The sequence below is a fragment of the Phyllobates terribilis genome, unplaced genomic scaffold, assembly GCF_046119375.1.
Source record: "Phyllobates terribilis strain yellow unplaced genomic scaffold, ASM4611937v1 Scaffold_1__5_contigs__length_1240528914, whole genome shotgun sequence".
NCBI classification, from domain to species: domain Eukaryota; kingdom Metazoa; phylum Chordata; class Amphibia; order Anura; family Dendrobatidae; genus Phyllobates; species Phyllobates terribilis.
In genome coordinates, this window is record NW_027362761.1 from 211679505 (window position 1) to 211693689 (window position 14185).

Here is a 14185-nt window from a genome sequence, read left to right on the forward strand (position 1 = left end):
TGAGGGGTGCCATGCATACCAGGATTGGGGGTGAGGGGTGCCATGCATACCAGGATTGGGGGTGAGGGGTGCCAAGTATACCAGGATAGGGATGAGGTGTGCCATGAATACCAAGATAGGGATGAGGGCAGCACATAACAGGATGGGGGAACAGGATTGGGGAGCACAAATACCAGGATGGGGGCAGCACATACCAGTATGGGCAACCATATACCAACAAAAATGCTCGCCACCCGGGCGTAGAACGGGCTCAATAGCTAGTTTTTTATGTCACTCTATAAATTTTCAATTGAATTGAGTTCTCTGGATTGGGCTGGCCACTTCATAACATCAATCGTGTTGGTCTGGAACCAGCATGTTGCCCCCTTGCTGGTGTTTGGGGTCATTGTCCTGATGAAACGCCCATCTCAAGGGCATTTCTTCTTCAGCATAAGGCAACATGACCTCTTCCAGTATTTTCATATATTCAAACTGGTTCATGGTGCCTGGTATTTGATAAATGGGCCCAACTCCATAGTATGACAAAAATCCCCAAACCATTATGCTTGCACCTCCAATCAACTTCTTGATCAAAGTTCTTTCTCTTTCGGTGCAATGTCTGGAACGAACCATTTTACTCACTGAGCAAGGGCTAAAACCAATACGTACAACATTTGCTGCCCTCCTTCTTTTAATAAGGGCCATAACTGACACCTGTTTCTTCACAGAATGAACGACCTCACTAATTGAACTCCTCTATTGAACACTGCTATTAATTAAAACACCCCCTTTCATTAAATGAGTCAATTACACCCAATTAGCAATGTGCATGTCATGACTGTTGATTCTGTTGGTTGCCCATTACTCACTTACACCTAGTCATGAATTGTTTCCCATGTTGTTGATCTTTAATGCCAAAAACAGTAATTAAACATATTAGTGCTGTTAGACTGCTATTATTTTGTACTTAACTGTATCATAGTCATTTGTATATCAATTCAAACTCTGATTTCCCAGTAAAAGAGGAATGGACTGGCCATTAGTGTTGAGCATTCCGATACTGAAATATCGGGTATCGGCCGATATTCACTGTATCGGAATTCCGATACTTAATTCCGATACTTTTATAATATCGAATACCGGAATCGGAAGTTCCCATAATGCCTGCGCTCTGCAGTGTCTGTGAAGGATGACAAGCTGGATGGCAGCGCTCAGCTGCGATCCAGCTTGTCATCAGAATGCCATCCCAGCGTGGGAGAATTCTGCTGATTGTTTAAAAGCCGGCGGGCGGTAAAAAGCCGCCGGCTTTTAAACAATCACACAGCCCCATACAGCTTCCCCGCAGCCTCCCACCCCGATCCTCTGCTCCCCTCGCCACCTCCAATCCCAATCGTAAATTAGGACCGGGCGGGGAGCGCAGCACCAAGGAGCGAAGGACCCGGGCGGGGAAGCCGGCAGTGAAAAGACTTCACCGCCGGCTTTCCCGTTCTGTGCTGCGCTTTCCCGCCGGTTATTTCAAATGAACAGCTGAGGTATCAGGTGATGCCGATCAGCTGTTCATTTGAAGTCGCCGCGTTGCCCTCAGAGGGTTCATGTGAGTTCATGCTTGACTGCATGAACTCACATGAACTTTCCCACGGCCGCACAGGTCAGCCTCACCTCCCAGACCCGTCATGATTAGTGTGTGCGGGGTGTGTGTGTGTGCGGGGTGTGTGTGTGTGCGGGGTGTGTGTGTGTGCGGGGTGTGTGTGTGTGCGGGGTGTGTGTGTGTGCAGGGTGTGTGTGTGCGGGGTGTGTGTGTGCGGGGTGTGTGTGTGCGGGGTGTGTGTGTGCGGGGTGTGTGTGTGTGCGGGGTGTGCGTGCGGGTGTGTGTGCGGGTGTGTGTGCGGGGTGTCTGTGCGTGCAGGCAGACATAGGCCGATGTGACACTACTACTCCCATCGGCCTATGTCTGTCCCCCGTCCACTCCTGCCAGCAGGATCAGCTCGATGGGAGCAGTAGTTCCCATCAGCCTGATCCTGCTATTTAAATTGCCCTACTGTGTCCCCAATAAATTTTAAATACATGTCATTGGTGGCCAGTGGTTACCTAAAAGAAATTAGTTCATACATTACCTGTCCCCGCCGATCGCCACCTAAAATAAAGTAAAAAATAAAAAACTACACCTATACTCACCTAGACACCTAATTCCCCGAAGCCATCGATCTCCTGTAATAAAATATAAAATAATAAACCACAACCTTATCCTTACCCCTCCGTAGCAGTCCACGAGTGTCCCACGAAGATCTCCAGTTTAGAGCAGCCACATAGAATGTGACCGCTCTGAACCGCTGCCGCCGCTAGAATGACTGGGCCGTAAGGGTTCACCGGAGTTCAGGCAGCGCTGCTCCGGTTAGCTCCTTTACGGCACTGCTGTATCGTGAGAAATTCCCATGGTACAGCAGTGCCGTAAAGGAGGTCTCCGGAGCTGCGCTGCCTGAATGCACTCCGGTGACCTCAGTCAGTGGCTCCCGCTGCCGGGAGCGGACGTGTTCCCGGCAGCGTGAGCTTACAGCAGCCATGCACAGCTGTCACCATCTCCAGATGTGACAGCTGTGCATGGGAGATCAGCGCAGGAACGTGGACAGGTAACTATTTTTTTTTTAGTAAACTAAGAATTAAATAAAATGGTGTTTTATTTCAAATAAATTATTTTTTTCTGGGTGTAGTGTGTTTTTTCTTTTTAACACTTTGTAGGTTAGTAATGGGGGTGTCATATAGACGGCCATCATTACTAACCTGGGCTTCATGGCAGCTGGCGCTGACATGAACCCCACCACTATTACCCCCTGCCACCGCACCAGGGCAGCGTGGAAGAGCGAGGCTAAGTGCCAGAATTGGCGCATCCTATGGATGCGCCATTTCTGGGGCGGCTGACGACTGGTGTTTCTAGCCTGGGAGGGGGCCAATATTCATGGCACCCTTCCTGGGCTATTAATATCAGCCCCCAGCTATCTGCCTAGCCTTTGCTAGCTATTAAAATAGGGGGGACCCCACGTCATTTTTTTGGGGGGGGTCCCCCATTTTAATAGCTAGTAAAGGCTAGGTATTCAGCTGGGGGCTGATATTAGTAGCCTGGGAAGCTCCGTGGGTTTTACCCCCTTCCCAGGCTTCAAACATCTGCCCCAGCCGTCTGCTTAACCTCCGCTAGAGACTAAAATTATGGGGGATCCCACGCCATTTTTTTTTTAAATAAATCCTTTATTTTAACACTAAATGACATTTGAGGACATAATAAAGATGCAGTCCCTAAATTATTATTTATTTTTTAATAAATTTTTCCCAAAACTTTTGACGTGGGCTTCGCCATATTTTTGTATGCCAGCCAGGTACAGCATCCAGCTTCTATGAACGCGCCATTTTCCGGGGCGACCGCGGACTGCAATTTTCAGCGGGGGGGGGGGGGGCAGAAAGCTTGGGCCTCCCTGCGCTGCAGATTCCATCCCCCAGCTGCCTAGTTGTACCTGGCTGGACACAAAAATAGGGAGAAGCTCCACGTTTTTTTTTTTTTAATTATTTCATGAAATTCATGAAATAATAAAGAAAAAAAGGGCTTCCCTATATTGTTGTGTCTGGCCAGGTACAAATAGGCAGCTGGTGGTTGGGGGCAGCCCGTTCCTGCCTGCTGTACCTGGCTGGACACAAATATAGTGTGAAGCCCCACGTCAATTTTTTTTTAATTATTTCAGGAAATTCATGAAATAATTAAAAAAAAATTATGTGGGGCTTCGCCCTATATTTGTGTCCAGCCAGGTACAGCAGGCAGGAACGGGCTGCCCCCAACCACCAGCTGCCTATTTGTACCTAGCCGGACACAACAATATAGGGAAGCCCTTTTTTTCTTAATTATTCCATGAATTTCATGAAATAATTAAAAAAAAAAAATGTGTGGCGCTTCGCCCTATTTTTGTGTCCAGCCAGGTACAACTAGGCAGCTGGGGGCTGGAATCTGCAGCGCAGGGAGACCCAAGCTTTCTGGGCCCCACCCGCTGCAAATTGCAGTCCGCAGCCGCCCCGGAAAATGGCGCGTTCATAGAAGCGCCATCTTCTGGCGCTGTACCCAACTCATCCAGGGCCCTGGTGCGGTTGCTCACTGGGTAATAAAGGGGTTAAGGCCAGCTTGGCATTATCAGCTGGCCCTAAGCCCGAAATTCATGGGGTCACGCCAATATTAGACATGACCGCCATGAATTTCTAGTAAAGTATTTAAAAAAAACACAAACACCCAGAATAAAGTCCTTTAATTGAAATAAACACACAATTCTTTATTGTTCTAAATTAAACCATACTTACCATCACGCCCATTCCAGCTGAAGCCAACGATCTCCTGCAATAAAAGTAAAATAATAAAGCAACCTCATCCTTACCTTTCCATGGTTCCCAGGACAGCTTCAGCTCTGCTACATCGAGATGACAGGCTGGACCGCAGCAGAACGCTGCCATCCAGCCTGTCATCCCGCGGACACTGAGAAGCGCAGGCATGCTTGCGCTCCTCAGTGTCTCTCTGTGACGTCATCCAGATGAGCCGAGGTCATGTCCAATGAACTCAGCTCACCTCATGCACGTCACTGACAGCGTGGGAAAATTCTCCTGCACTCAGCGCTTCAGCGTGAGAATTCTCCCACGCTGTCAGTGACGTGCATGAGGTGCGCCGAGTTCATTGGACATGACCTCACCTCATGCACGTCACTGACAGCGTGGGAAAATTCTCACGCTGAAGCGCTGAGTGCAGGAGAATTCTCCCACGCTGTCAGTGACGTACATGAGGTGAGCCGAGTTCATTGTCGGCTCATCTGGATGCCGTCACAGCCAGACACTGAGGAGTGGAAGTATGCCTGCGCTTCTCAGTGTCTGCGGGATGACAGGCTGGATGGCAGCGTTCTGCTGCGGTCCAGCCTGTCATCTCGATGTAGCAGAGCTGGAGCCGTCGTGGGAGCCATGGAAAGGTAAAGATGAGGTTGCTTTATTATTTTTCTTTTATTGCAGGAGATCGTTGGCTTCAGCTATAATGGGCGTGATGGTAAGTATGGTTTAATTTAGAACAATAAAGAATTGTGTGTTTATTTCAATTAAAGGACTTTTTTCTGGGTGTTTGTGTTTTTTTTAAATACTTTACTAGAAATTCATGGTGGTCATGTCTAATATTGGCGTGACCCCATGAATTTCGGGCTTAGGGCCAGCTGATAATGCCAAGCTGGCCTTAACCCCTTTATTACCCAGTGAGCCACCGCACCAGGGCCCTGGATGAGTTGGGTACAGCGCCAGAAGATGGCGCTTCTATGAACGCGCCATTTTCCGGGGCGGCTGCGGACTGCAATTTGCAGCGGGTGGGGCCCAGAAAGCTTGGGCCTCCCTGCGCTGCAGATTCCAGCCCCCAGCTGCCTAGTTGTACCTGGCTGGACACAAAAATAGGGCGAAGCCCCACGTTTTTTTTTTTTAAATTCATGAAATTCATGGAATAATTAAGAAAAAAAGGGCTTCCCTATATTGTTGTGTCCGGCCAGGTACAAATAGGCAGCTGGTGGTTGGGGGCAGCCCGTTCCTGCCTGCTGTACCTGGCTGACACAAATATAGTGCGAAGCCCCACGTCAATTTTTTTTTAATTATTTCATGAATTTCCTGAAATAATTAAAAAAAAATTGACGTGGGGCTTCGCACTATATTTGTGTCCAGCCAGGTACAGCAGGCAGGAACGGGCTGCCCCCAACCACCAGCTGCCTATTTGTACCTGGTTGGACACAACAATATAGGGAAGCCCTTTTTTTCTTAATTATTTCATGAATTTCATGAAATAATTAAAAAAAAAAAATACGTGAAGCTTCTCCCTATTTTTGTGTCCAGCCAGGTACAACTAGGCAGCTGGGGGATGGAATCTGCAGCGCAGGGAGGCCCAAGCTTTCTGCCCCCCGCTGAAAATTGCAGTCCGCAGCCGCCCCGGAAAATGGCGCGTTCATAGAAGCTGGATGCTGTACCTGGCTGGCATACAAAAATATAGCAAAGCCCACGTCAAAAGTTTTGGGAAAAATTAATTAAAAAATAAATAATAATTTAGGGACTGCATCTTTATTAACTCCTCAAATGTCATTTAGTGTTAAAATAAAGGATTTATTCTAAAAAAAATTGACGTGGGGCTTCGCCCTATATTTGTGTCCAGCCAGGTACAGCAGGCAGGAACGGGCTGCCCCCAACCACCAGCTGCCTATTTGTACCTGGCCGGACACAACAATATAGGGAAGCCCTTTTTTTCTTAATTATTCCATGAATTTCATGAAATAATTTAAAAAAAAAATGCGTGGGGCTTCGCCCTATTTTTGTGCCCAGCCAGATACAACTAGGCAGCTGGGAGCTGGAATCCGCAGCGCAGGGAGGCCCAAGCTTTCTGGGCCACCCCCGCTGCAAATTGCAGTCCGCAGCCGCCCCAGAAAATGGCGCGTTCATAGAAGTGCCATCTTCTGGCGCTGTACCCAACTCATCCAGGGCCCTGGTGCGGTGGCTCACTGGGTAATAAAGGGGTTAAGGCCAGCTTGGCATTATCAGCTGGCCCTAAGCCCAAAATTCATGGGGTCACGCCAATATTAGACATGACCACCATGAATTTCTAGTAAAGTATTTAAAAAAACACAACACCCAGAAAAAAGTCCTTTAATTGAAATAAACACACAATTCTTTATTGTTCTAAATTAAACCATACTTACCATCACGCCCATTCCAGCTGAAGCCAACGATCTCCTGCAATAAAAGTAAAATAATAAAGCAACATCATCCTTACCTTTCCATGGCTCCCACGACAGCTTCAGCTCTGCTACATCGAGATGACAGGCTGGACCGCAGCAGAACGCTGCCATCCATCCTGTCATCCCGCAGACACTGAGAAGCGCAGGCTTGCTTCCACTCCTCAGTGTCTGGCTGTGACGGCATCCAGATGAGCCGAGGTCATGTCCAATGAACTCAGCTCACCTCATGCACGTCACTGACAGCGTGGGAAAATTCTCCTGCACTCAGCGCTTCAGCGTGAGAATTTTCCCACGCTGTCAGTGACGTGCATGAGGTGAGCTGAGTTCATTGGACATGACCTCACCTCATGTATGTCACTGACAGCGTGGGAGAATTCTCACGCTGAAGCGCTGAGTGCAGGAGAATTTTCCCACGCTGTCAGTGACGTGCATGAGGTGAGCTGAGTTCATTGGACATGAACTCGGCTCATCTGGATGACGTCACAGAGAGACACTGAGGAGCGCAAGCATGCCTGCGCTTCTCAGTGTCTGCGGGATGACAGGCTGGATGGCAGCTTTCTGCTGCGGTCCAGCCTGTCATCTCGATGTAGCAGAGCTGAAGCTGTCGTGGGAACCATGGAAAGGTAAGGATGAGGTTGCTTTATTATTTTTCTTTTATTGCAGGAGATCGTTGGCTTCAGCTGGAATGGGCGTGATGGTAAGTATGGTTTAATTTAGAACAATAAAGAATTGTGTCTTTATTTCAATTAAAGGACTTTATTCTGGGTGTTTGTGTTTTCTTTTAACTTTGACTATGGGGTTAGTAATGGGGGTGTCTTATAGACGCCTCTCCATTACTAACCTGGGCTTGATGTCAGCTGGCATTATAAGCTGACATCAACCCCAGCCCTATTACCCCCTGCCACCGCACCAGGGCAGCGTGGAAGAGCGAGGCTAAGTGCCAGAATTGGCGCATCCTATGGATGCGCCATTTCTGGGGCGGCTGACGGCTGGTGTTTCTAGCCTGGGAGGGGGCCAATATTCATGGCTCCCTTCCTGGGCTATTAATATCAGCCCCCAGCTGTCTGCCTAGCCTGTGCTAGCTATTAAATTAGGGGGGACCCCACGTTATTTTTTTGGGGGGTTCCCCCATTTTAATAGCTAGTAAAGGCTAGGTATTCAGCTGGGGGCTGATATTAGTAGCCTGGGAAGCTCCGTGGGTATTACCCCCTTCCCAGGCTTCAAACATTTGCCCCAGCCGTCTGCTTAACCTCCGCTAGAGACTAAAATTAAGGGGAACCCCACGCCAATTTTTTTTAAAATAAATCCTTTATTTTAACACTAAATGACAAGTACAGTAATCAACACTGTCACTGTACTACATATATATGTGACTGACATGTTTCTATCTATCTAATCTATGTGTGATTCTCTATTCCTTCTATTCTAAATTGTCGGGTACCGCTGCTGAATTGCCGGCCGGCTTTCTTAAAGAGACGGTGCATGAAAACACTATTATTTTTTTAAATAAATCCTTTACACTAAATGACAAGTACAGTAAGCAACACTGTCACTGTACTTCATATATATGTGACTGACATGTTTCTATCTATCTAATCTATGTGTGAAGCTCTATTCTTTCTGTTCTAAATTGTCGGGTACAGATGCTGAATTGCCGGCCGGCTTTCTTAAAGAGACGGTGCACGAAAACACTAATATTTTTTTTAATAAATCCTTTACACTAAATGACAAGTACAGTAAGCAACACTGTCACAGTACTTCATATATATGTGGCTGACATGTTTCTATCTATCTAATCTATGTGTGAAGCTCTATTCTTTCTGTTGTAAATTGTCGGGTACCGGTGAATGCCGCTGATGAATTGCCGGCTTTTCATGTCATTCTACATTATTCTTAGTTGTTTTACTTCATGTAGAATTAACCTACAAGGAAAGAAAGGGTTTATTTTCATTCCGATATTAGTGTCCCATTTACTTGCATTGGTTTCCGGTATCGGAATCGGCGATATCCGATACTTTTTGGGTATCGGCCCGATCCAATCCGATACGATATTTCCTGATATCGGAAGGTATCGCTCAACACTACTGGCCATGTAAAGGTATTGCTGGACTTGGCCAGAATTGTTTTTGAAAGAACTGCAGTACTAAAAGTGCTTGTTGTTGTTAAATAGTTTCGTATTGGATCCCATTTTGGAATTGTCACTTTACTTTGGATATGCACTAGATGGGTAAAACAGATTTGATTAGTAAAACTAGTACATTGAAATTTATGACAACTGGAAATTCTTTTGAATTATTAAAAAAGTGTTAATTATTTGTTGTTACCAAAATCATGAAATGGTGTTGCTGTTGTGAAATGATGTGATGATATTCTTTTTGTCTAGGCCTTGTGTCTTCACTTTCGGATCTCCTATTAACAACAGGGCCCTTTTTCCATGTCAAGAGCCACCAGTAGCCATGTCAACTTGGGATGCAACTGTCCGGACTTCCAGCAACTCTGTTGTATTAATGAGTGGAGAAAATTTTGCTGCTCCCAATTACTGCGCTGAAGGTGAGGGGCCCAATGCAAATTTTACCATTATCAAAGATTTTGGTAAACATTTTATATTAAAGCTCACAAATGGTGTTGCTCTTTTTCACATTTCCTGCACCAATAAAAAATAAAATTATCTATATGCATCAAAAAAATGACTAGCCCACCCCCTGAAACAAAATTCACTGATAACGCTTAATTTCAAGGTGGGGGCAGAGGCTGTGGCAGTGACCTAAAGCCCCCGTCTCACATAGCGAGATCGCTAGCGAGATCGCTAGCGAGATCGCTGCTGTGTCACGGTTTTGGTGACGCAACAGCGACCTCACCAGCGATGTCGCTATGTGTGACACTTTGCAACGATCAGGCCCCTGCTGTGAGGTCACTGATCGCTGCAAAGTGTCCTGGACCATTTTTTGGTCGTTGCTCTCCCGCTGGTCAGCACACATCGCTGTGTGTGACCAGCGGGAGCAGCGATCAGGCTGGTAACCATGATAAACATCGGGTTACTAGGGGCACACGCGCACCTAGTAACCCGTTGTTTATCATGGTTACGAGCCTGCTAAAGTGAGCGGTAACCTCCCGCTCACTGTAGCAGAGTGGTAACCATGATAAACAACGGGTTACTAGGTGCGCATGTGCCCCTAGTAACCCGATGTTTATCATGGTTACCAGCCTGCTAAAGTGAGCGGTAACCTCCCACTCACTGTAGCAGAGTGGTAACCATGATAAACAACGGGTTACTAGGAGCGCGTGTGCCCCTAGTAACCCGATGTTTACCATAGTTACCTGCCTGCTTCTGCTTCAGCAGGCTCGTAACCAGGAGCAGGACATTGTGGAAAGATTCTTTCCACGATGTCGCTGCTCCCCTGATCGTTGGTGAGCCTGCCTGTTTGACAGCTCACCAGCGACCACATAGCGACGCAGCAACGATCCCTGACAGGTCGTATCGCTGTCGGGATCGTTGCAGCGTCACTAAGTGTGACGGGGCCTTAAGCCTCTCCCCCATGATAATGCTTTGTTTGAGTTTCCCAGCATGCACTGGGACACACAAACAAAGGGTTATCAAAATTAGAAGTAGGAAAAAAAGAAAACTAGTTAGCTAGTGTAGTTAAGAAAGGATAGAGAATATTTAATTCAACTATATTAGAAAATAGTTAAGATTATGGCTTTAAATAGACAGGGATTTAGAATGAAAATTAATTAGTATTTTGGACCACCCCTTTAAAATCTATCGTAAGTTTAGAGTATCCTAGCACAAAACACCAGGCTATATGGCATATTTGAAATATTAATTAGAAGTGGCCTCCTTTTACAATTAATAAACTAAATGTTTTTTCGTTTTTTTTTTACAGAATTCTTTACTGACTAATTTTCTTAATATGTTTGTAAATTGAGCAGAGCTCAGGGGTTTTTTTCTGATTCAAGATTTCAAATGACCTGCATAGACCAACAATTAAAACATAAAAAATGCTCTTATACATGGAACTAAATAATAAGACCTAATGCAGGGGTCGACAAAGTTGTTCAGAATCTAGGAGCCAGCCAAAAAATTTAGGAGCCAGAATTTTTTTTGTTGACAAACTGTACATATAGACCCCCTCACACACGGCGTCTCCCCGGGGAGCACGGCCTTTGTATGTACTTACACAGGTAGCGGGAGATGAGAACGGGCCCCCGGCCACAGCTATCCTTCCCCCCCAGGGCCGGCTCCAGGTTTTTCTGGGCCCCGGGCGAAAGAGTCTCAGTGGGCCCTTTTAACACATACACGATTCATGATGCACAGATACGGCGGAGAAATAAATATATATATATATATATATATATATATATATATATTTATTTATTACACATGGCCCAGCCTGCCCCCTCATCCTTCACATAAGCAGACATATGCGCGCGCACACACGGTACGCAGACATATGCACACGCACACACGGTACGCAGACATATGCACACGCACACACGGTACGCAGACATATGCGCGCGCACACACGGTACACAGACATATGCACACACACACACGGTACGCAGACATATGCGTGCACGCACACGGTACGCAGACATATGCGTGCGCGCACACGGTACGCAGACATATGCGTGCGCACACACGGTACGCAGACATATGCAATCACACACGGTACGCAGACATATGCGTGCGCACACACGGTACGCAGACATATGCGTGCGCACACACTGTACGCAGACATATGCGTGCGCACACACGGTACGCAGACATATGCGCGCGCACACACGGTACGCAGACATATGCGCGCGCACACACGGTACGCAGACATATGCGCGCGCACACACGGTACGCAGACATATGTACACATACAGACATACACATAGATAAAACAGACAAATATATATACACAGTCATATACACTGACATTCAGATACATGCACTCACACAGACCCATTACTAATATTTTTAATATGGGGATTGGGGAAGCCTCACTCACCTGTCCCCGGTCCAGTGTCCTGTCCAGCAGCTCCTCGGGTATGGGGCAGTGCAGGGCCCCCGGTGTGTCACAGACTTCATGGCCCTGGAACATCAGAGAGGCCCACTTGCGGTCGGGTCCGGGCCCCTCCCGCCCATCTGTGCAGGACCTCCGCTCCGACGGTGTTTGATTGCCGGCACTCCCCCAGACAGGGCCGCGCGCTGTGCGGCTGTGTCTGCTAGTAATGACGCGGCAGGAGCGACACACAAGCACAATTAAAGGTGCAGTGCCGTCGACCCTGCCGTGTCATTACTAGCAGACACAGCCGGACAGCGCGCGGCCATGTCTGGGGGAAGTGCCGGCAATCAAGCAGCGCCTGCGTCCCTGAACAGGTGCCGAGGAAGCGGCCAGGGCCCCGACAGTGAGTGGGCGGGTGGGTGTGTGGGCCCGGCCCCGACAGTGAGTGGGCGGGTGGGTGTGTGGGCCCGGCCCCGACAGTGAGTGGGCGGGTGGGTGTGTGGGCCCGGCCCCGACAGTGTGTGGGCCCGGCCCCGACAGTGAGTGGGCGGGTGGGTGTGTGGGCCCGGGCCCCGACAGTGAGTGGGCGGCTGGGCCCCTCTGATTTTCCAGGGCCCCGGCACTTGCCCGGGTACGCCGGGTGCTGACGCCGGCCCTGTTTCCCCCGTAACCCAACTCTCCCTGTCCAGTCCCGGAGCATAAGGGGGGCGGAGCAAAGTTGAGAAGGCGGCCTGAGCGATACTGTCCCTGCTTCCTCCGATTGGATGACTCCGTGCAGGAGGTGGGATTGGATTGAGAGTATTTTTTTTTCTTCTCAACTCCTCAACTCCTCAAGCACCAGGCAACATTTTCTAGGCGCCAGACAACATTTTCTAGGCGCCACTGGCGACCAGGCGCCTGGGTTTGTCGAGCCCTGACCTAATGCATTAAGCCCTCATTTTCCTTTTGGTGGTGGCTGGAGGTGGCCATACGCTTAAGAGCAAAGATTTAGAACATGGACAAGAGTTTTGGGGTTTTGTATCAGAAAAATAAATCCCCAATTGATATGAAGAAACATTGAGAACTTACTAAGTATAGAATTTTGGAACTAAAACGTTGTAATGATAAAAAGAGGAGATTTATTCCCCACAATCTTGATAAAATAGCCCCTGACTGAGTTATAGATGTGGCCAGCTGTGCTTTATTTTATTATTAGCGGACTACTTTTTACTATGAGTAAAGCAAACATTGATGGTTGTAATCAACTTGAGAAATCCTAAATATCTGGAGTGAATAAATATGGATCTATGCTTTTCAAAGTGAAGAAATGAAAAGATGATTTACCAGTAATTCTCTTAACAGGATGTCAAAGTGACAATGATATTCCAAGTTGTTGGCAGGACTGGTCCTTAACTTAGTCATTTGTGCCTAATGGCAGAGATGTTACTTTGAAGGGCACTGATTTTCTATTCATTATTTCTGAATGAGTCATGTTAGACTTCAGTAATTATAAGGTAATTTTAGATTTTCCACAGCCCTTTTCCACCTCCAAGTGAGCATAAAAATGGAATGTATTTACTTAAAGCAGATTAGCTCATTCAAACTTCAGTTCACATGGTCCCACCCATCCTGTGTACCTCTTTATTCCCTCTCCACAGACACCCGGTATGCGCCTTTCTGTGCTTAAACAAGTCAAGAGAATGGTGTATTTTTTGGTGTGCATGCTGGAGATCAGGCTCACAAATTGAACAAAGGCGACATCACAAAGAATATAACACAACTTGTGGTTTCCGAGCAAATCATCATATTTGGGAAATGCAAAGTCTAATCTCTAACAAAACTACAATCGATGATTCATGTAAAACCTAGTCCTGATGCTGTGATTTTTTATATATATATATATATATATATATATATATATATATATATATACTGTGTGTATATGTGCATGTATATATATATATATATATATATATAAAGATATATTGTGGACATTGATATTTGCAGTCAGTTGTCCTGTTAAGCTAATGCTGTGGTCATGTGCTTTTCTAATGCTGGAATGTCCTTTTTTTAAAGATTCTAGAATGCAAAGAGTATAATTATTATTTTAATATTATTACTATTATTTGTATTGTTACTTGTATTATTATTTGTATGTATTATTATTTATTTGTTTTTAATATAATTGTACCTCACAAAAATATCATGTGTTTTATGTGAGTACAAATCAGATGGCATTTCTAAAGCCTATATAATAGAGACACAGCAGCACAGAACAACAGACCATTTGTTCTGTTTTCTGAGGCTCAGATATCTGTGCACATAGGGCATCTATTGTATTTTTAGACCACTGTGTATATACAGAAATCTTTAGTATATCATTGACCAGCAACTTATAGCTCATTTAGACGTCCGTTTTTTTCGAATAAGTTCTATCCATGGTTTTGACAGATTGCACTCGTA

General features: G+C 46.4%; 1 protein-coding gene across 3 annotated transcripts in view; it reads left to right on the top strand.

Moving 5' to 3' along the window:
- Window positions 1-14185, top strand: part of AOPEP (aminopeptidase O (putative)) — a 731576-nt gene that overhangs the window by 99517 nt on the left and 617874 nt on the right. For 2 of the 3 annotated variants that reach the window (XM_073670973.1, XM_073670975.1), the window contains exon 3: window positions 9136-9302. In XM_073670973.1, the coding sequence (XP_073527074.1) occupies window positions 9136-9302 (167 nt within the window). The remainder of the gene's footprint in view (window positions 1-9135; window positions 9303-14185) is intronic. The other variant, XM_073670974.1, reaches the window with a different exon arrangement.